The 20,242-nt window shown below is 34.4% G+C and overlaps 2 protein-coding genes and 2 long non-coding RNA genes across 5 annotated transcripts; 2 read left to right on the forward strand and 2 right to left on the reverse strand.

Moving 5' to 3' along the window:
- Positions 1–773: 773 nt before the first annotated feature.
- LOC148307925 (lysine--tRNA ligase-like) lies at positions 774–5,780 on the reverse strand. Of its 2 annotated transcripts, none has more exons than XM_088262572.1 (8): positions 5,679–5,780; positions 4,562–4,937; positions 4,169–4,420; positions 2,923–3,315; positions 2,242–2,424; positions 1,990–2,150; positions 1,638–1,878; positions 774–940 (listed from the first exon to the last, which is right to left on the reverse strand). In XM_088262572.1, the coding sequence occupies exons 1-8, from the start codon at positions 5,711–5,713 to the stop codon at positions 845–847; spliced, it is 1,737 nt and encodes a 578-aa protein (XP_088118698.1). In that variant the 5' UTR covers positions 5,714–5,780; the 3' UTR covers positions 774–844. The 2 variants fall into 2 exon arrangements, with proteins under 2 accessions (XP_088118698.1, XP_088118699.1); XM_088262573.1 differs by having other exon boundaries at positions 5,395–5,780.
- Positions 5,781–6,412: 632 nt separating this feature from the next.
- On the forward strand, positions 6,413–7,506 carry LOC148307926 (uncharacterized). Its single transcript, XR_015837766.1, has 2 exons — positions 6,413–6,717; positions 6,847–7,506. It is a non-coding gene; the product is annotated as an uncharacterized LOC148307926 (long non-coding RNA).
- A 5,120-nt stretch (positions 7,507–12,626) lies between these two features.
- On the reverse strand, positions 12,627–13,879 carry LOC148307927 (uncharacterized). Its single transcript, XR_015837763.1, has 2 exons — positions 13,416–13,879; positions 12,627–13,286 (listed from the first exon to the last, which is right to left on the reverse strand). It is a non-coding gene; the product is annotated as an uncharacterized LOC148307927 (long non-coding RNA).
- A 22-nt stretch (positions 13,880–13,901) lies between these two features.
- LOC148307928 (NADH dehydrogenase (ubiquinone) complex I, assembly factor 6-like) lies at positions 13,902–19,064 on the forward strand. Its single transcript, XM_088262591.1, has 5 exons — positions 13,902–14,274; positions 14,367–14,598; positions 16,205–16,437; positions 17,342–17,504; positions 18,114–19,064. The coding sequence occupies exons 1-5, from the start codon at positions 14,174–14,176 to the stop codon at positions 18,291–18,293; spliced, it is 909 nt and encodes a 302-aa protein (XP_088118717.1). The 5' UTR covers positions 13,902–14,173; the 3' UTR covers positions 18,294–19,064.
- The last annotated feature ends 1,178 nt before the right edge of the window (positions 19,065–20,242 follow it).

Genomic DNA, 20,242 nt, shown 5'->3' on the forward strand with positions numbered 1-20,242 from the left:
ACCCTTATCGTAAGTAAATGTCCCCTCTCTAACAAAATTAATAGAAAATAATTACAAATTAATCAATTTATTTTCCCTCCTTTTTTAATTACTTCCGGTTGACTGTTGCCTTAATTTCTTATGTGCTGTTGCTGTTTTTTTTTTATTATAATGTAAGAATATGTTAATATGTATAATGTAATGTGTATTAATAGCGAATTAGTTTTATACACAAATTTTCTAAATATGTATTTATTTACAAAATCATGTAAAAATATCAATAAATACAAAACAAAAAAATGAATTTATTGTATTTAGTTCATTCATCAATCAATTTTTTGATCATTTACAGCATGTATTTTAACCTCCCTGCATAAGAAATACACAGCAGAATCAAGTGATCCCTTGAAAGGATATGTTACAGCTTTGTACTAATTTACTTGATTTATTAACTCATTGTTTGCGGCTAGTTTTTTCATCAACCCCGACTCTAATTAGTACACTAATTAGGGTCGTATACTAATCACAAGTAACCGCAAACCCAACTCCGGTCCATACATTATTTTTTGGCGTCTCGCGCTGTACCAAAAGTGAGCAAAGAGAACGCATATAAGCGTCTCCCGCTCTATACTAACAGTATGTTAAAGACGCCTTTAAGCGTTTCCCGCAAACAGTAAAAAGCAAATGTGGTTGGCAGTAGAAGCAGAGGAAAACCGAAGAAATCTTGGTATGATTAAGTATTTCAAATGTTTGAAGGTAGTCAAGGTCAGGAGTCGGAATAATCGGAATGCCACTTAGTGTTTGGTTATTTATTTTAGGTAATAAATATATGATAAAATAGGTTGTTGCAAATAGACACAATAAATCAGACTGGCTTTGCATCAATAATATTACTTTCCACAGATTCAGTGTTGTGTTTATTTGGGTCATCGGGCTTCATCGCGGGGAACAATAGCACTTCCTAAAAATAAAAAAAATATTGAAATAAAATGAAGTTCTGAAAACAGACAAGTGTGAATTTTCCTCTCGATAATCATAGGAGTTTTATAAGTCTCATTTTTTTTGAGAATGTGAAAACAACTCTCCTCACCCCCCTTGATAATAACATTAATAATAGTCCTAAAAATATAGGAAAAGAAAACCCTTTTGCCCCTTCCCATCAATATAAAAATTGTTGGTGTGAAGATATTTGGACGGGATCTCAGGTAAATGTAGTAATCCTAATTTAATACTAAAAAATAATCCAGTCAAAACTATATATTCAACACTCCCATGTCAGCCACCGGTGGCTGAAACAAGGCATTTCAATTGCGTCTCGTTAGCCGACAATACGCAATTCCCTTGTGTCAGCCACTGGTGGCTAATGTAGCCAATGTGTTAACTATATAATTATCCAATAATTATTGATATCTCAACATAGATGAAGAAGAATATGGAGGTCTGAGTATTTACAGGGCTTACGACCTATCACAAGCTGATTTTAAGTGGTCACTTTATACACATGTAATATCCACATTACTACCCATTACATATTGACAACCACACTACTCAAATTTAGGAAATTGTATTTATCCTTCAATTGACACCTTCTTTCACATGCTAGATCTCAGGACCATCAATAGAGATCTTTATAAAATAACTTATTTCATAATTTATACCTTGATATTGTTGGCGTCCGTGAGGAACATGGTAAGCCGGTCAATGCCCATTCCCCACCCTCCCGTGGGTGGAAGGCCATACTCCAGAGCAGTACAGAAGGATTCGTCCACTCCTTGTGCTTCATCATCTCCGGCCGCCTTGTCTTTAGCTTGTTGATCAAACCGCTCTCTCTGGACAACTGGGTCATTCAACTCTGTGTACGCATTACAAATTTCCTTCTTCATCACAAACAGTTCAAATCTGCAAAACAATTACCATTATGTTTAAATCAGATGACATTTCTGGGATGCGTTTGGTCAGATGCAAGCATTTTACACCGCAAAAATGGATAAGTTTATATATTAAATTAACCTTTCCGTAAGTCCTGAATCATTCCTATGATACTTGGCAAGGGGACTCATAATTTGAGGATGATCACAAATGAAAGTTGGGTTGATGCAAGTCTCTTCCAAGAATTGTCCAACTAGCTTGTCTAGTAACCTTGCCGTAGTCCTGGGAGGTGGGCAATCCACCTGCGCAAAACAAGGACACAATAAATATATATAATATAAATATAAATATTCTCATTTACTCATTTCCCAATTGCTTCGAGAGAAACATTACCTCATGTTTCATACATAACGAACTTAGAAATTGATTTGCTTCTGGTGTTCCAAGTTGGTCAGACTTAGGGAATTTGACTTTCAGTATTTCTTCTAGAGAAGAAATCATAGTTACTTTCTTGAAAGGCGGAGTGAAGTCAATTTCTACTTCCTCACCAGACGGACCGTCGGGATGGTATTTGATCTGAAAATATAAAGAATTAAAAGCCATTCTATTAAGTATTTAAGAAAATTCTTATTTATACCCACATCTAAATACAATGGCGCATAGAGGATTGCATTATATTGATGCCTATTACCTTGATTGTTAATTATGTAAAGGCAAGTCCTACCTTTAAGGTAACAGTCCGGGGTGACATCAAATAAATACTAGAGTTAAAAATCACTTGTATGTATTTATTTCGACCCCACCGAGAATTTAAATAATAGTGGAGAAGTAATTTTTTAAGTTATCTGTATAATAGTAAAATACATAGATGTTAACTTCCATATGTAATATGTGCCAACAGAAAAACTTTGGACCTCATAAGAAATATTTATTGATGTGCTCTGGCAGATAAATATCCCATAAATGATATTTATCTGGGACCGGCACATTAGTAATGGCATCCTAAAGGAGGGATGAAATTTTATTTAAATAAGCATTTACTTTTTTCACATAATGTAAAAGTTTTATGCAAACCTTGTAAGACCCATGAATACTCTTGACCATTCCAGAGACCATAGTTTCTGTAATAGACATTATATCATGATAGTCTGCATACGCCATGTAGAATTCACAGGTAGTAAATTCAGGATTGTGAGTTAAATCAATTCCTTCATTTCGGAATTGTCTTCCTATCTCATAGACCCGATCCAATCCTCCGACAACTAGTATTTTATGGTAGAGTTCAGGGGCTATTCGCATGAATAGATCCATGTTCAAATCATTATGATGAGTCACAAAAGGTTTAGCAGTAGCTCCTCCCGCAATCATGTTCATCATCGGCGTTTCAATTTCTAAAAATCCCAATTCATCCAGAAATCTTCGTACGTAGGCAATTATCTTAGCTCTGGTGTAGAAGGTTTGTCTGACCTGTGAAAACACACACATTTTTATAGCAATCATACGCAACACAAGACACAGGGTCATCTCTAACCAATAGATAAACACGACTGTGACTAACTCTTAGCAGTACTTGCAAAGGGTGGAATAAAGATTTTACAATAGTAAAAATCTTCATAACATTAAGGGTGACATTTCTTGATTGCCTAAGGGTAGAACTAAAACAAAGGGATACCTCCAATACTTCCAACTAAAACTGATAAATAAAATTAGGGTACTAACTTTTACCCTTTATCTCTAATGCAAAAAGACAAATTATTTTTGTATCCTTAGTACTTTTTAATTTTTGAATTATTTTTCATAATTATTTTGAAAATCAATTACTAATTGATAGATTTATAAAAAGTGTTACATTACATTAGTTTTTTATCGGAACATTGTAAAGTGTGTTAATTTATTCTTCATATTATTTTAGATATTTATTTACATAATTTTAGAAATCGCATAAAATATAAAGTCAAGCGAATGTCGAAATCGGAATTGGCGTAATAAATACGATATCGAGCGGCACTAGACGTAGGAGTGGTAAGGATTGAACAAAATATTTAAAAATTCATCTCACAGAATGGGAAGGTTCCATACATATTATTCATTACGTAGCAATGTTACATGTAATATAAATATGTAAAGAAAGGCCAAACGAAAGCTATGCATCAAAATAAAGTAATAAAACATATTCAGAGCATTTTTGGGTTTGTCCAAATCCTTGTTTACGAATCTGGGTTTTTCTACTTCGGAGTTATTTTTACATTTTGACATCTCAACATTCTTCTCCATCAAAATGTAATAATAAAATATACATTGTTATTACATAATAATTTACCTTATCATTAAGAATGAGATCCAAATAACGCTGCCTGAATCTTGTCTCCTTGTCTTTAAGACCAAAATGTAAATGAGGAAGCATATGAAGACAAGGAGATAATAATGTTAATTTTGTGGGCATAATAGAAAGCTCTCCTTTTTTTGTTTTTCCGGGGTGACCGACAACGCCAATTATATCCCCTCTCCGAAGTTTGGCCGTATCTTTCTCAAATTTTTCATCGGATCCGTATATCTTAGCGTTTGCCATCACCTGCAACCATTTACAAATTGACATTGGTTTGTGCATTTAAATTGAATGGAGAAAACATAGTTTTATTGCTTTGAAATACCAAAATGTGTCAAAATTTAATTAATTGTATATATCAGTGGTTATTTAGAAAACATTTAGAACCTGAATTTTAACTCCTTCTCCACGTAAATCATAAAATGCTAACTTTGCGCCAGATTCTCGGATGGCATGAACTCTTCCTGCAACTGATAAAGTAATGTCTTCCAACATCTGGCCATCGTTCAGATTTGAATATTTGGCTATAAATTCAGAAAGTGAAGTATCAACATGAAATTTATGAGGATATGGGTGATCTTCGGGAATTCCAGTTGATTTTAATGCTGCAACAGCTGCAGATCTCAATTTAAAGAATTCATTGGGACTTATTTCCTCCTCTTTGGGTTTACTTTTATCAGAACTCTGGTTTTCCACAACTGTGGCTGCTTTTTCTGATTTAGTTTTAGCCTTTTGTTCAAGTTTCAAACGCCTTTTCAGCTCACTGAAAATATAAAGCGTTAACATTAAACATTATCTCGCTGATTTCAATGATTGAAATAATCAGCAGTGATTTCCGAATCGGCAAATTTGGACACCGGCAATAATTAAGATTGGTCAAAAAAGGCAAACTATGTCGGTGATAAAAATATAATAATGATTTTTTATGCACCAATTACTTAATAACAATATAAATATTACCGGTTGTACACACACATATGTTTTTATCTGACAATGTCAATTCTATTCTAATCCTCTTTTCATTGTGTAAAATTCATTATATTTTTTGATTTGAAGGATTCTAATTTTATTTTTAACCATATATTAAAAATATCCTTAAATAAATAAGATCATTGATCAATGTTTAAATTTCAGAGATAACTGTAAGTGATCAAAATGCACGCAACAAAAAAGTAATCGACCGATTAGGAAACACTGATCGGGTTAAGACTCTTTAATACCGTTCTTCGCTAACGAGTTCATATTTGCTCATCGTACGTGGATGTAGATATATCCTGTTTAGATAAGTTTTAGGTATACGCGTTGCAATCAAAACTTTACATCCCGCTCTAAACATGATTATTCGAAACCTGAGTCGTATGCTTAAAAATTTACATCATCCAACCATTCGACACGACTCGGAATTATTATAGGTTATAATGTGATAAAATGATATTATACTTAAAGCATAACCGACAACTAAAGAGGTAACTATAAATAAACGTTTGTATCAACTTCAACTCACTTTTTTGATAACTTTTCATTGACTTCATCGGCCATGGTGGCAAATTTAAAAAAATCAAAAGTGCACAACGTGACCGGATTCGACAAACGACAAACTAAATTTGACAGCAAAAAAAAAATATTACCAAAGACAAAGATCATATTCATTCTGGCAACATCCGTTTCATCGACAAAAGTGGACGAAATTTAAATTGGAAACGGGTGCTACCAGACATGCGGAAATATTGTTTGACCAGGAGTTTGTTGAGACCCATGCAACAGAAGCAGTACTAGAGACCAAAGAACTAGCTCTCAAATTAAAAATGGACAGATGCTTAAAGTTACATGAGAATACATATATACCGTTTGGAAAAGAGTTTTGGTACAATCAGAACAAAACAATAATAAAGCAGCAAAAGATATTGAAACAGATTACGAAGACATAATTTACGAAGTATACAAATCCCCTTGGGGATTCTCTCCGATACCCACAGTAAAAATTGATCAAGTTTTCTTCGGTCAATTAATAAGTTTGAAATCACAATCACAGGGACTTCAGATGCACTAGAAATCTATGAAATCCAGAAAAGGTAATGCTGGTCACTCACGACGAGGAAAATAGTAGATTTTGTTACATTTTCTCTGGTTTTGTAACGTTCAAGTACGAAATTTGGAAAGACGAAAGATTTCACTGCCAACCTGGCGATATGACGCGAAATCGAATACCTACAGCGCCATCATTAGTATATAACCTTCGTATATAAGCTTCGTTCGAGTCTGGCCGGGCGGCCGTTATGAATTCATTGCACAAACTAATTTATATAATTCATTGTAAACAATAAATGACAAGCCGGGTGATCTCGTGTTGAAAATAACTATTATATATTGGAAATGTGAGTACTTCATTATTGGTAAGGCGTTTCCTCTCATTCCGCCGTTTGCTAAACAGCTGTCAAACAAATTACGCAAGAAATTTGTCTCGACTGCTGCTCAAATAAGCGCTAATTAGAAGAAATATGTATTCTATAACCTCCGGAATGACCCCATCAACAGCATTGCAGGTAATCAACTGTTTTTGTTGTTGTTTTTCATGCCTGAAAAACTGTGCAATCTTCTTTGTGTGAAATGTCATTTTGACAGTCCGTTGACAGCGAGTCTGTTTTTATTATTGTTTTTATGTTATATTTTAGGTAAAGTACGGACAACCGGCATAGTTACAAGCACATTTATAAGCCATAAATAATATTGGATATATGATGTAAGAAGACCAGCCCGACGAAGCTTGCAATCGCAAAACCGGACTGGACTCTTTTGCTGACAAATTTCCAGCCCCCATCTGTGCTCCACGAGTAGTTTTATGATGAGGTTGGAACTCTTCATATCAACCCCTCCGAGAAGCCTGCCACTGTATACCTTATAAGACCATCTTAGTGTATACCGGTGTCTGATATCCTCATCATCGGAGATCGCTCAGTGGGTCGTAATGCTCGCAATTATTTTTCAAACATAAAAACTAATTCTGTAACTTTGTTACCTTTTCAGACTCTTGCAACTATTGGCAAATGACTTGTCGCGGCAGAAGGGTTCCATTTCCCCCATCGTGTTGGCGCTTTGGACAGTTTCATTTCCTAGCGCTGGATCAGAATATATAAACTACAGAGGACGACTCGGCATTGTTTTATTTGGATGTGTAGCCAGTAATTACTGTTTTAGTGTTTGCAGATATGTATAGGCAGATAGATGATATAACCATGAAACGTGTGTTATTGCACAATTTTCTTGGGAGTTATTCATCGTGACTAATATATGTATACTCTCCCCCCTGAAAATAAACATATTATGCTCTTAAATATGTTTTTATTTTGTTCATTAATGACCGAGATCCTTGAAAAATATCATCCTATCCCGCTCTCTGTGATCTTACAACATTGACCTTAATTTTTTACAGAAATGCAATCTAAAGTAACTAACTGACCATCACGCCGCTTCCGCAGGGATAGGCAGAGAGAATAGAACACCACACCACGCTACTCTTGTCTTTGTACACATTCTTCTTTACGCATCCCCTCACACATCCTCCTCCCAACCCTTGTCCGCACCCCAAAGGTGCATAGGGCACTGCATTATATAGAAGCAGTGTTATCTTGATCGTTAAATACACGAAGGAAAGGTGATCAGCCTTTCGCTTCAGGTACCAGTCCAGGGTCATATTAAATATATATTTGACTGAAAAATCAATAATATTTATTGCGACCCTCTTGGGAATCAAACCCGGGACCTCCAGCATGGTAGCCTAGAGCGCTAACCGCTACACTATGGAGGCGGACCTCATACATACCCGCCGATTATTCGGATTCCTGAATTGACCACTTTCAATTATTTTGAATACTTGATCATGCCAAGTTTTGCCCGGTCATCCTCTGCTCATGTTCCCAACAAGATTCGCCTCATAAATTTCTTTTACAGTCCTTTCTTCGCTCGTTCGTTTAGATCTTTTATAACTAACTAACTAACCATCACGCCGCTTCAGGCAGAGAGAATAGAACGCCACACCACTCTGTCTTTGCAAACATTCTTCGCCTCTTCCACGTTCATGCATCTCCTCATACATACCCGCCGATTACTACGACTCCTAACCTGACCACTTTCAAGTATTTGGCATACCTGATCGTGCCATGTTTTTCTTGGTCTTTCTCGGCATAAATTTGTTTTACCGTTCTTTCCTCACTCATTCGTTCCACATGTCCAAACCATCTCAACGCACCTTTCTTAATTTTATTGATAATGGTTATCTCCGCTTTGCATTCCTTCCTTATTTCACTATTCGAACATCTATCATACATCGTTTTGTCGCACATTCTTCTGAGAGATTGCATTTCGACTGCACTCAGTCTACTTTCATCCTTCTTTTGCCAACTCCATGTTTTACTTCCATACATTAGAGTTGGAACCAGGACTTCGTTGTGCACTGCCAGTTTAGCTTCCGCTGATAGGCTTTTATTTGCCATAACTGATATTATTAGAGGGTATTTCTTTTTCATCGAGAATTTTAATGACTTCCTTTAATCCGACTATCGAATGCTTTAGTAAGACCTACAAAGCAGAGGTAAGCTGTCTTATTGAACTCTTTTGCTTTTTTAACTAATTTGTCTAACAACAAATTTGTTGATCTTATTTACGTCCGAGTTCACTCGGTTTCTCAGCGTCACATATTTAGCATATTCTTCTGGTGACGGTGAGCTTCTGTATTTCAGATGGCTTTTCTTCGGCGAGTTCCTTGACTTCATCAGTAAACCATTTTATCAATAATGATTATCTCAGCCTTGCATTCTTTCCTTCTTTCACCATTCGAACATCTATCATACATCTTTTTGCCTCACATACAAATAATGTATGTAAAAATAAAAATAATAGTTCAACCTGGCTGAACGGTGATAATATGCGTGAATAGCCTATAAATAAAAAAAAGACATTCATAATAACAGCAATGGGGGCGCGAGATAGAGACAGGCATGAATATAGAAAGAGGTAGAAAGACATTCGCCGGAGCTAGCGGTTGAGTTCGGCTTCGTCCACAGAACCAAAGATCAATTAACGAACATCTATTTACTTATATTTCTTCTTTTTTTATGGCTATTCACCCTTCTAGCCAGTGAGAGTTATTTTTTAATTATATATAATTATTCTACACTTTTTACAATTTAAAAAAGATAATTGTTTGAGTTTTTATTATTTACAAAAAAAAACTTCAATTTCATACTATTTCTGTGAGCCTGAGCGGCTCATTATTAGAAAGTGGTATGAAATTGTGGTAAAGTGGTTCGAACCGAAAAACTTTGATTAAAAAATCCGAGACACTAGCCACGGGACCACAACCCGATATGATTTAAATTGAAATCGTTTGTTTTCCTGTAATTGGGGTTAGCTTCATTATTAAGTTGGTTTGTTTAGTTAGTTATTTTATATATTTCATACACATTTACAAATGATTTTCAATTAATTTTGTTTGTTAGGGGAGGTCGATGAGATTGAGATGTTAGTGGAATATGGAATTGGATTGAGAAGACAATACTTGACATGTAAATTTATCTTAAAATTTTCGACTAAAAAATATAATATTCTGATTTAAAAAAATGATAGTTAATAATTCCGAGGGGGCGTCAGAGGCCTGCACTTGCAGGGCATTAATTGGAGACCTAGATCTTATTTCATTGGGCGCCCGTTTAATGACGGCTTCCTTTCAGACCTCTCCAGCATTAGCATTCCATTTTCCACTAACCTCTCAACCTTATTAACCTCCCAAACATGTTTGTAATAATTTTTATTTCTGCTAATAGTTTGGATGCAACTGGCTATCCAGAAGCATAAGATAAATTTACATGTCAAGTATTGTCTTCTCAATCCAATTGCATTTTCCACTAACATCTCAATCTCATCGACTTCCCCTAACAAACAAAATTAATTGAAAATCATTTGTAAATGTGTATGAAATATATAAAATAACTAACTAAACAAACCAACTTAATAATGAAGCTAACCCCAATTACAGGAAAACAAACGATTTCAATTTAAATCGTATCGGGTTGTGGTCCCGTGGCTAGTGTCTCGGATTTTTTAATCAAAGTTTTTCGGTTCGAACCACTTTACCACAATTTCATACCACTTTCTAATAATGAGCCGCTCAGGCTCACAGAAATAGTATGAAATTGAAGTTTTTTTTAGTAAATAATAAAAACTCAAACATTTATCTTTTTTAAATTGTAAAAAGTGTAAAATAATAATATATAAATAAAAAATAACTCGCACTGGCTAGAAGGGTGAATAGCCATAAAAAAAGAAGAAATATAAGTAAATAGATGTTCGTTAATTGATCTTTGGTTCTGTGGACGAAGCCGAACTCAACCGCTAGCTCCGGCGAATGTCTTTCTACCTCTTTCTATATTCATGCCTGTCTCTATCTCGCGCCCCCATTGCTGTTATTATGAATGTCTTTTTTTTATTTATAGGCTATTCACGCATACTATCACCGTTCAGCCAGGTTGATCTATTATTTTTATTTTTACATACATTATTTATTATTTATATATATTATTTATTATTTATTACATTATTAATTAAGAAAGGTGTGTTGAGATGGTTTGGACATGTGGAGCGTATGAGTGAAGAAAGAACGGTTAAACAAATTTATGGAGCGAATGTAGTTGGAAAAAGAAGCAGAGGACGACCGAGGAAAACTTGGCACAATCAGGTATGTCAAATACTTGAAAGCGGCCGGGTCAAGAGTCGTAATAATCGTCGGGTATGTATGAGGAGATGCATGAATGTAGAAGAGGCAAAGAATGTTTGCAAAGACAGAGTGGTGTGGCGTTCGATTCTCTCTGCCTACCCCTGCGGGGAAGCGGCGTGATGGTTAGTTAGTTAGTTAGTTTTATTTGTATGTGAGGCAAAAAGATGTATTATAGATGTTCGAATGGTGAAAGAAGGAAAGAATGCAAGGCTGAGATAATCATTATTGATAAAATGGTTTACTGATGAAGTCAAGGAACTCGCCGAAGAAAAGCCATCTGAAATACAGAAGCTCACCGTCACCAGAAGAATATGCTAAATATGTGACGCTGAGAAACCGAGTGAACTCGGACGTAAATAAGTTCAACACATTTGTTGTTAGACAAATTAGTTAAAAAAGCAATAGAGTTCAATAAGACAGCTTACCTCTGCTTTGTAGGTCTTACTAAAGCATTCGATAGAGTCAGATTAAAGGAAGTCATTAAAATTCTCGATGAAAAAGAAATACCCTCTAATAATATCAGTTATGGCAAATAAAAGCCTATCAGCGGAAGCTAAACTGGCAGTGCACAACGGAGTCCTGGTTCCAACTCTAATGTATGGAAGTAAAATATGGAGTTGGCAAAAGAAGGATGAAAGTAGACTGAGTGCAGTCGAAATGCAATCTCTCAGAAGAATGTGCGACAAAACGATGTATGATAGATGTTCGAATAGTGAAATAAGGAAGGAATGCAAAGCGGAGATAACCATTATCAATAAAATTAAGAAAGGTGCGTTGAGATGGTTTGGACATGTGGAACGAATGAGTGAGGAAAGAACGGTAAAACAAATTTATGCCGAGAAAGACCAAGAAAAACATGGCACGATCAGGTATGCCAAATACTTGAAAGTGGTCAGGTTAGGAGTCGTAGTAATCGGCGGGTATGTATGAGGAGATGCATGAACGTGGAAGAGGCGAAGAATGTTTGCAAAGACAGAGTGGTGTGGCGTTCTATTCTCTCTGCCTGAAGCGGCGTGATGGTTAGTTAGTTAGTTATAAAAGATCTAAACGAACGAGCGAAGAAAGGACTGTAAAAGAAATTTATGAGGCGAATCTTGTTGGGAACATGAGCAGAGGATGACCGGGCAAAACTTGGCATGATCAAGTATTCAAAATAATTGAAAGTGGTCAATTCAGGAATCCGAATAATCGGCGGGTATGTATGAGGTCCGCCTCCATAGTGTAGCGGTTAGCGCTCTAGGCTACCATGCTGGAGGTCCCGGGTTTGATTCCCAAGAGGGTCGCAATAAATATTATTGATTTTTCAGTCAAATATATATTTAATATGACCCTGGACTGGTACCTGAAGCGAAAGGCTGATCACCTTTCCTTCGTGTATTTAACGATCAAGATAACACTGCTTCTATATAATGCAGTGCCCTATGCACCTTTGGGGTGCGGACAAGGGTTGGGAGGAGGATGTGTGAGGGGATGCGTAAAGAAGAATGTGTACAAAGACAAGAGTAGCGTGGTGTGGTGTTCTATTCTCTCTGCCTATCCCTGCGGAAGCGGCGTGATGGTCAGTTAGTTACTTTAGATTGCATTTCTGTAAAAAATTAAGGTCAATGTTGTAAGATCACAGAGAGCGGGATAGGATGATATTTTTCAAGGATCTCGGTCATTAATGAACAAAATAAAAACATATTTAAGAGCATAATATGTTTATTTTCAGGGGGGAGAGTATACATATATTAGTCACGATGAATAACTCCCAAGAAAATTGTGCAATAACACACGTTTCATGGTTATATCATCTATCTGCCTATACATATCTGCAAACACTAAAACAGTAATTACTGGCTACACATCCAAATAAAACAATGCCGAGTCGTCCTCTGTAGTTTATATATTCTGATCCAGCGCTAGGAAATGAAACTGTCCAAAGCGCCAACACGATGGGGGAAATGGAACCCTTCTGCCGCGACAAGTCATTTGCCAATAGTTGCAAGAGTCTGAAAAGGTAACAAAGTTACAGAATTAGTTTTTATGTTTGAAAAATAATTGCGAGCATTACGACCCACTGAGCGATCTCCGATGATGAGGATATCAGACACCGGTATACACTAAGATGGTCTTATAAGGTATACAGTGGCAGGCTTCTCGGAGGGGTTGATATGAAGAGTTCCAACCTCATCATAAAACTACTCGTGGAGCACAGATGGGGGCTGGAAATTTGTCAGCAAAAGAGTCCAGTCCGGTTTTGCGATTGCAAGCTTCGTCGGGCTGGTCTTCTTACATCATATATCCAATATTATTTATGGCTTATAAATGTGCTTGTAACTATGCCGGTTGTCCGTACTTTACCTAAAATATAACATAAAAACAATAATAAAAACAGACTCGCTGTCAACGGACTGTCAAAATGACATTTCACACAAAGAAGATTGCACAGTTTTTCAGGCATGAAAAACAACAACAAAAACAGTTGATTACCTGCAATGCTGTTGATGGGGTCATTCCGGAGGTTATAGAATACATATTTCTTCTAATTAGCGCTTATTTGAGCAGCAGTCGAGACAAATTTCTTGCGTAATTTGTTTGACAGCTGTTTAGCAAACGGCGGAATGAGAGGAAACGCCTTACCAATAATGAAGTACTCACATTTCCAATATATAATAGTTATTTTCAACACGAGATCACCCGGCTTGTCATTTATTGTTTACAATGAATTATATAAATTAGTTTGTGCAATGAATTCATAACGGCCGCCCGGCCAGACTCGAACGAAGCTTATATATGAAGGTTATATACTAATGATGGCGCTGTAGGTATTCGATTTCGCGTCATATCGCCAGGTTGGCAGTGAAATCTTTCGTCTTTCCAAATTTCGTACTTGAACGTTACAAAACCAGAGAAAATGTAACAAAATCTACTATTTTCCTCGTCGTGAGTGACCAGCATAAGAACATATCTCAACCGACTGTCAGTGTCAAAATCTCATATTTCTGAGCTTTGACACAGTGGAATGTGCATAATACATTATTTAAATATCAAATGTGTTTTAGTGGGAAATAATTAATTTTTTACTAAGTTTAAACGTTTCTTAAGTAATTGAAAATACACAATAACTACATTTATATTCGAAATTAACAAAAAACTCGTATAAAATTGTTATTTAACCGCATATCTTAGGCTAAATATAGTCATAATTTAATTTGTTCCCGAAGTATAAATTTGGAGTTAATTGAAAAATGATTTTAATGAAACCTCAAAAATTGTTACCTTGTATCGTTCTCAGAAGTATTCGATATAAATCAAGTAGTTCTTTACAATACTGCTTAGATTCTGTAAGGTAAGGTGTTGTCTCATCAATTCGATTTCGAGGAGAAACCTTTTGTATGATATAATTTTATGAAGTTACTTTATTAATATTTTTTTAGGTAGACAGCACGACTATGAAAACTATTTGTCAACCCTTTTTCTCGGAAATCAATTACGATCATGCGCATTTATCATCCGAGCATTCAATGTCGAAATTTCAAGAGTACAGGAACAGGCCAGTGAAGAAAACATTGCCCTCATGCGCTTTCAGTTTTGGACTGACACACTTGAAAAAATAAATGAAAAAAATATCAAGAATTTTCCTGCTCATCCCGTGGCACAGGAACTATGTCGGGTAAAAAGTTATTTATGTATTTGAAGATATAGATACACTAGTTAAAGTTGCCAAATTAAAACCAAACAGTAATAATTAGAATGTAATCCAACACTTGATAGCATTTCCAACGCACCACCAAAATATTTTACTATAGAATGTTACTACTCAAACATGTTGGTTAATTTATTCACATGAACTTGTTAACTTATTTAATGTAAAAAAAAATATGTGGTTATTTTTTAAATATTGAGTTTTTTCCTCTCCAGAAAATATTTACATAAGAATTTTAGCATTTACTTATAATAGTAATAATATATTTGGATAATTTATATAGCGCCATTTTCGTAAAATACTACCTCAAGGGCGCTTCACTGTGAATGAATTGTGGAAAAAATGGTTGTAAGTAAAAAATGTTGTAGCAAACAAATGTATTTTTAGATTTTTTTAAAGATCATCTCACTCTCATTATTTCTAACCAGTGGTGCAAGAACATTCCCCGCCATCAGTCCCGCAACAGCAAAGACACGCTCGCTAAATTTAGTGCGCTGGTTGCGAGCTGGTAAGATCACTTTGGCCACTTCAGTTATTGTAGCCGGTTGAAGCGTGAGACGTCTATCAACCAATTTGTCTGAAGCACACAGCTCTTTTAGATACTCTTAACTGAACTTATAGATAAAAACATAAATTTTACAGTTCGCTTGCTAACCCATCCGCATATCAGTTTTTTTTCAAAATATGTATATAAATACACTAATTGAATGTATCCCCGCAAGTAAAAAAGTTGCCCCGCCCGGAGGGGAGGTGATATGGTTTGTCAAACAATGAGGCGTTAATATTTTGTACCTGATACAACGAGAACAAACATAGAAATAATCTTTAAATGCAGAAAAAGGTAGCACGCACTAAACAGTTTAATTTTTGTAGTACAAATCAGTCCGACAAATCATAACGCTCGCGTGTGACTCATACTTTGAAGCGTCAAAGGCGTTAAAATTCAACCGAGTTATAAAAATAAACTATCTCATAAAATTATAACTTTTACTGTTTTATCAATAAATATGGTACATATAACTATTATGCATGTATTTTATCGTGTGTCTAGATCAGAAATGTGACAAATTAACAAGAAAACTTAAAAAATAGCTCATTAAAACATTATACCTATGTAAAGTTTTGATTTCTAACTGATATTAGTTGATATTTTAATGAAAAGGATAATTCTATCCTTACAGGGACATCTTTGGTCAAGTGTTATCAAAAAAATTGTAAAAAAATTATAAGAAATAATGCATTACATAAAGCTTTCTTTACTGATTGTAGATATCACACTTAGTATCTTTATAATATGAACCACCACGGATGGAGGTGTGCTTTAAACCGCGACTGATATGGGAATGTAAAGTTTTCTTAGCTGCCAAGATATGGCGGCCGGTATGCCGATGGGTTAATAATCAAATATTACTTTTTTTGGTAATTTTACCATATTATATAGAGTACATAATAGGTTACTACATTCCATATTAATTAGTTTGTCAATAGCCCCATAAAGTAACCCATGAGAAGATGTTTTAAAATATCTTTGTATATATATTAATAGTTTTCAATGTGTGAATGTTTTTTTCAGGCCTGTTACAATTTCAACATTTCAAAAAGAAATTTATCCAAGCTGGTTAAAGCTCGCAAAATGAACATAACAAAAAAATACTACAACAGTCTTGAAGAAATGGAAAAATATGCAGATGAAACTGTATCTCCAATATACTATATTCTTTTAGAAATTGCCGGCCATAAAAATGTGCACTGTGATCATGCTGCTTCGCATCTCGGAAAAGCACAAGGTCTTACAAATATGCTCAGGTAAGCAAATTACCACCTTAAAGACGTTTGTGCACTGCACGGAATTTTACCATCCGGCAGTCTATTTTTGAAAAATGAAAGCAACTACGAAAGTTGAGCATGATTGAATTTACGCGCAACGTGTTCACGCACCGATCAAGAGCACCGATCCGAAGAAAGATGGACAAAAGCACAAGCCAATCCAAGCCAATCATCGTTTTGTATGCTAACTGACGTGCTGGACGGTAAAATTCCGTGTAGTGCACAATTGCCTAAGATGGATATTTAAATGTGTTTATAATTAGAGTACTTTTTCAGAATTTTAAAAACATATATATAAACTCATTTAATTGTATAAACTTATCCAACAGTTAATAAAAAGAGCCACAGTCTTCTAGTGATGCATCATTACAACAAATTTTCAAAATTGTTGAATTATTTTGACTCGTTTTAAAAAATAATTACCAACATAAATGCCTCAAAATGTAACCCAAAAAAGAGAATTGTTTCATATATCTATTTATATTTTTAAAAAGGTAATAATTAATTCTGGTACCTGAAGCAGAAGGCTGATCACCTTTTCTTTATGTGTTAACTAACGATCAAGATAACACTGCGTTTATATTATGCAGTGCCCTATGCACCACCGGGTGCAGATAAGGAGAGATAAAAACAGTCTTACTGATTTAAAATATGCACTGATTTAAAATATGCATTTCTATATTACAATATAGAAAATCTTTAACAGTTGTGGCAACATTAACTGAAATACCAGCAGAATGACGTTCAGTATGACACCCTTACATCTACTTATGATCCATTCTTTGGATTAGTTTATAAGAGTACTGCGAAATAATTTAGACTTTGCATTTTGTGTATGTCATGCTACTTTATAAATTTATTAAATGTTAATGATTCTTTATAGATCTGTGGAGCAGTCAGCCAAAAATAGATTTGTCGTGTTACCATTGGATCTGCTTGTGAAGCATAATCTAAGCCAGGAAAATGTCCTTCGTTGTGTTGACAATCAGAATATGAAAGATGTTGTATTTGAAGTGGCTTCCCGTGCTAATCAACATCTAGAAAAGGTATATTTATTTAGAAAAAAATACAATTCTAGAAATTACATTAAAAAAACCTATGAAATGACATATATCGCTCATTCCTTTCAACAACGTCTCATATCAAAAAACTTTTTTTTTATATATGACGATCATTTTAAAGTTTAAAAATATAATAAAATGTATTAAAAATAAATATCAAGCTACTTATTGAACTTTTTACTGAGTAACGGATCTTTTTAGGTAAAACCTGAATGTTTTTTCTCCATTTTAAAATATTTAGTATATTTAAAAAAATAATCAAACAAAACCTTTTCTTCAAAATGCAAAAACAACACTTTCTGCCCTGTAGGGGGTAAATATTAAGTTAGAAATATGCAGCTTTTGCTGGGATATAGTACATTTTCTGAGCATTCCGAAAACATGCACAACTGAAAATTTACGATTTTTGATATATGACATTGTTGAAAGGAGTGAGCGATATGAGATGCTAAATTTTTAATAAAAACAAACTTCATTCTGAGATAAATATATTTTAAGGATTTACAAAAATATCATTTTTATTTAATAAAACATATCTTCATATCATTAAGTGACTGATAATTTTTATATAATAATAATATATTTTGTTTTCAGGCTCGGAGCATTGATGTCCCAAATGATGTAAAGTCAATTCTCCTCCCAGCAGTGGCAATAGATAAATACTTAAAAAGATTACAGATAAATGATTTTGATTTGTTCCATAAAAAAGTCAAGGAAAGAGATAATTTATTGCCATTTAATCTATTTTTTAATAAATTAAGATCAAAATATTAATTTTTTGTATCATTTTCTTACATCAATTTTCGTTATTAGTGTTGCAAGGAAATTATCACTACTCTATTCTATGTGATTCCCCGATTTCCTAAATCACATTTTGCAATGACGACAAGTTATGACAATAGATCAGTAGTACATTTGTTATGACTTATTTGAAATCCCTTCCCAGTAAAAAATTTACATGCGATGTACGTGCCTTGTTTTAAGGTTTGACCTCTTGTATTATTTTTATTGCTAGATTAATTCCTTTCAAATAATATACTAGATCTGTTGGATAAATGAATATATCGTATGTCGTATTATTTTTCATAATTTCATACAGTAAGTCAGGTGTGTGTTTTGACCTCTGCTGGACCCGGGAGACTGGCTCATTGAACCCCTGGGGTTCAATCAAACCCAATTTAAAAACCACTGGTTTAGATTGTTCCTTTACGATGTAGGCAATTATATTTTGTTCCAAACAGGAGATACAAACTCTACTTTCCTTATGAAAAAATAATATATTTACTGGTAGAAAAAATACTATAACACAATAATACATAACGCAATAATAATAATAGCAAAGGATGCTATAACTCTTAACTCTCTTATTACCAACATCTTTCCAAGTTATACATGTAAGATTTAACTTACCCCCAAACTCGGAGCAGTGCAGATTTATCCAGAATGTGCCACTGTTTGGTGTTGTTGTTGTAGGAACATTGGATCATATTTCTTTGACAAAGAATAAAGTCCAACAATTTCTGTTTTTCGTATGTCATGATATGATTAATTTTTTGCTGTTGCATCAATTTTAGATTTGCTAAGATTTGGAACATGATGGGACTACTTCTCATACTGCTGATGAAACCTGCAATAAACAACTTTATTGCAGGAAAAAATCCCTGACTGTAATTTCTAATTGTGAAAATTTCAATCGGCCACAGCTTTAGAAGTTTTTTTTTATCTTAATAGTATGCCAAGAATCTAAAAACCATCATTGACCTCAATATTAATATCTCTGGTCATAACAGATATTACACAGATTTAAATAAATGGATATTGTACATAGGGATTTATTTGAATTCGTCGTTGTTATTATTTATTTATTTTTATTAAAAAAGAGAAATATTTGTGTTTTTAATATTTACATAAATATTTCAATTTCATACTATTTCTGTGAGCCTAAGCGGCTCATTATTAGAAATAGGTATCAAATTGTGGTAGAGTGGATTTGAACTGAGAAACTCTGACTTAAGTGTCCTCGACACTAACCACGGGACCACCACCCGATACAATAGTTAAAACAAAAGTTCGAAGAGTCACCCTTTGTTAAAGCCAATATCATTTTCCACACATGATTCTAATTAGATTGATACCAATAAACATTATTATTTTTATATCTTAGTTTTATTATTGATTATATAATTCAAATTAATTTTGTGCCAACCTATAGTTGCTCAATAAATTTTAGGTAATTGAGACATTAAGGTGTTTAAACTGTTGTATTTCTAGGTTTGATTCTTTCTGTTCAAAATACTAAAAACAAAATTACAAGAGATGAAGCGGATACCCAGTTACCATCCGGTATCCGGCCAGAAATCGGATACTACAAAAAGCCGGGTTCCAAATCCTCTATTAAAGTAAACGTTTATTATTTATTATTCCGTTTATCATCATAATCAAAAATATAATTTTTGTACATTTTGAACATAGATGAAGAAGAATATGGAAGTCTGGGTATTTACAGGACTTATACTGTCATAGGCTGATTAAGTGATCAGTTTACACATATCACTCACTCCTTTCAAGAACGTCATAAATCAAAAATCGTTAATTTTCAGTATTGCATGTTTTCAGAATGCCCAGAAAATGTACTATATCCCAGCAAAAGAGGCATATTTTTAACTAAATATTTACCCGCTACAGGGCAGAAAGTGTTGTTTTTGCATTTCGAAGAAAAGGTA

The sequence above is a fragment of the Brachycentrus maculatus genome, unplaced genomic scaffold (assembly GCF_059751285.1).
Source record: "Brachycentrus maculatus isolate JH-2025_06_01 unplaced genomic scaffold, ASM5975128v1 h1tg000185l, whole genome shotgun sequence".
NCBI classification, from domain to species: Eukaryota; Metazoa; Arthropoda; class Insecta; order Trichoptera; family Brachycentridae; genus Brachycentrus; species Brachycentrus maculatus.

Coding starts and splice junctions, on each gene's coding strand:
- LOC148307925 (XM_088262573.1), bottom strand. CDS start 5,510: ATGTTTAGAGCGGGATGTAAAGTTTTGATTGCAACGCGTATACCTAAA. Junction 4,938..5,394: donor GAACTCGTTAGCGAAGAACG/GTATTAAAGAGT, acceptor TTATATTTTCAG/TGAGCTGAAAAGGCGTTTGA. Junction 1,879..1,989: donor GATTCAGGACTTACGGAAAG/GTTAATTTAATA, acceptor ATTGTTTTGCAG/ATTTGAACTGTTTGTGATGA.
- LOC148307928 (XM_088262591.1), top strand. CDS start 14,174: ATGATTTTAATGAAACCTCAAAAATTGTTACCTTGTATCGTTCTCAGA. Junction 16,438..17,341: donor GGTCTTACAAATATGCTCAG/GTAAGCAAATTA, acceptor GATTCTTTATAG/ATCTGTGGAGCAGTCAGCCA. Junction 17,505..18,113: donor CTAATCAACATCTAGAAAAG/GTATATTTATTT, acceptor TTTTGTTTTCAG/GCTCGGAGCATTGATGTCCC.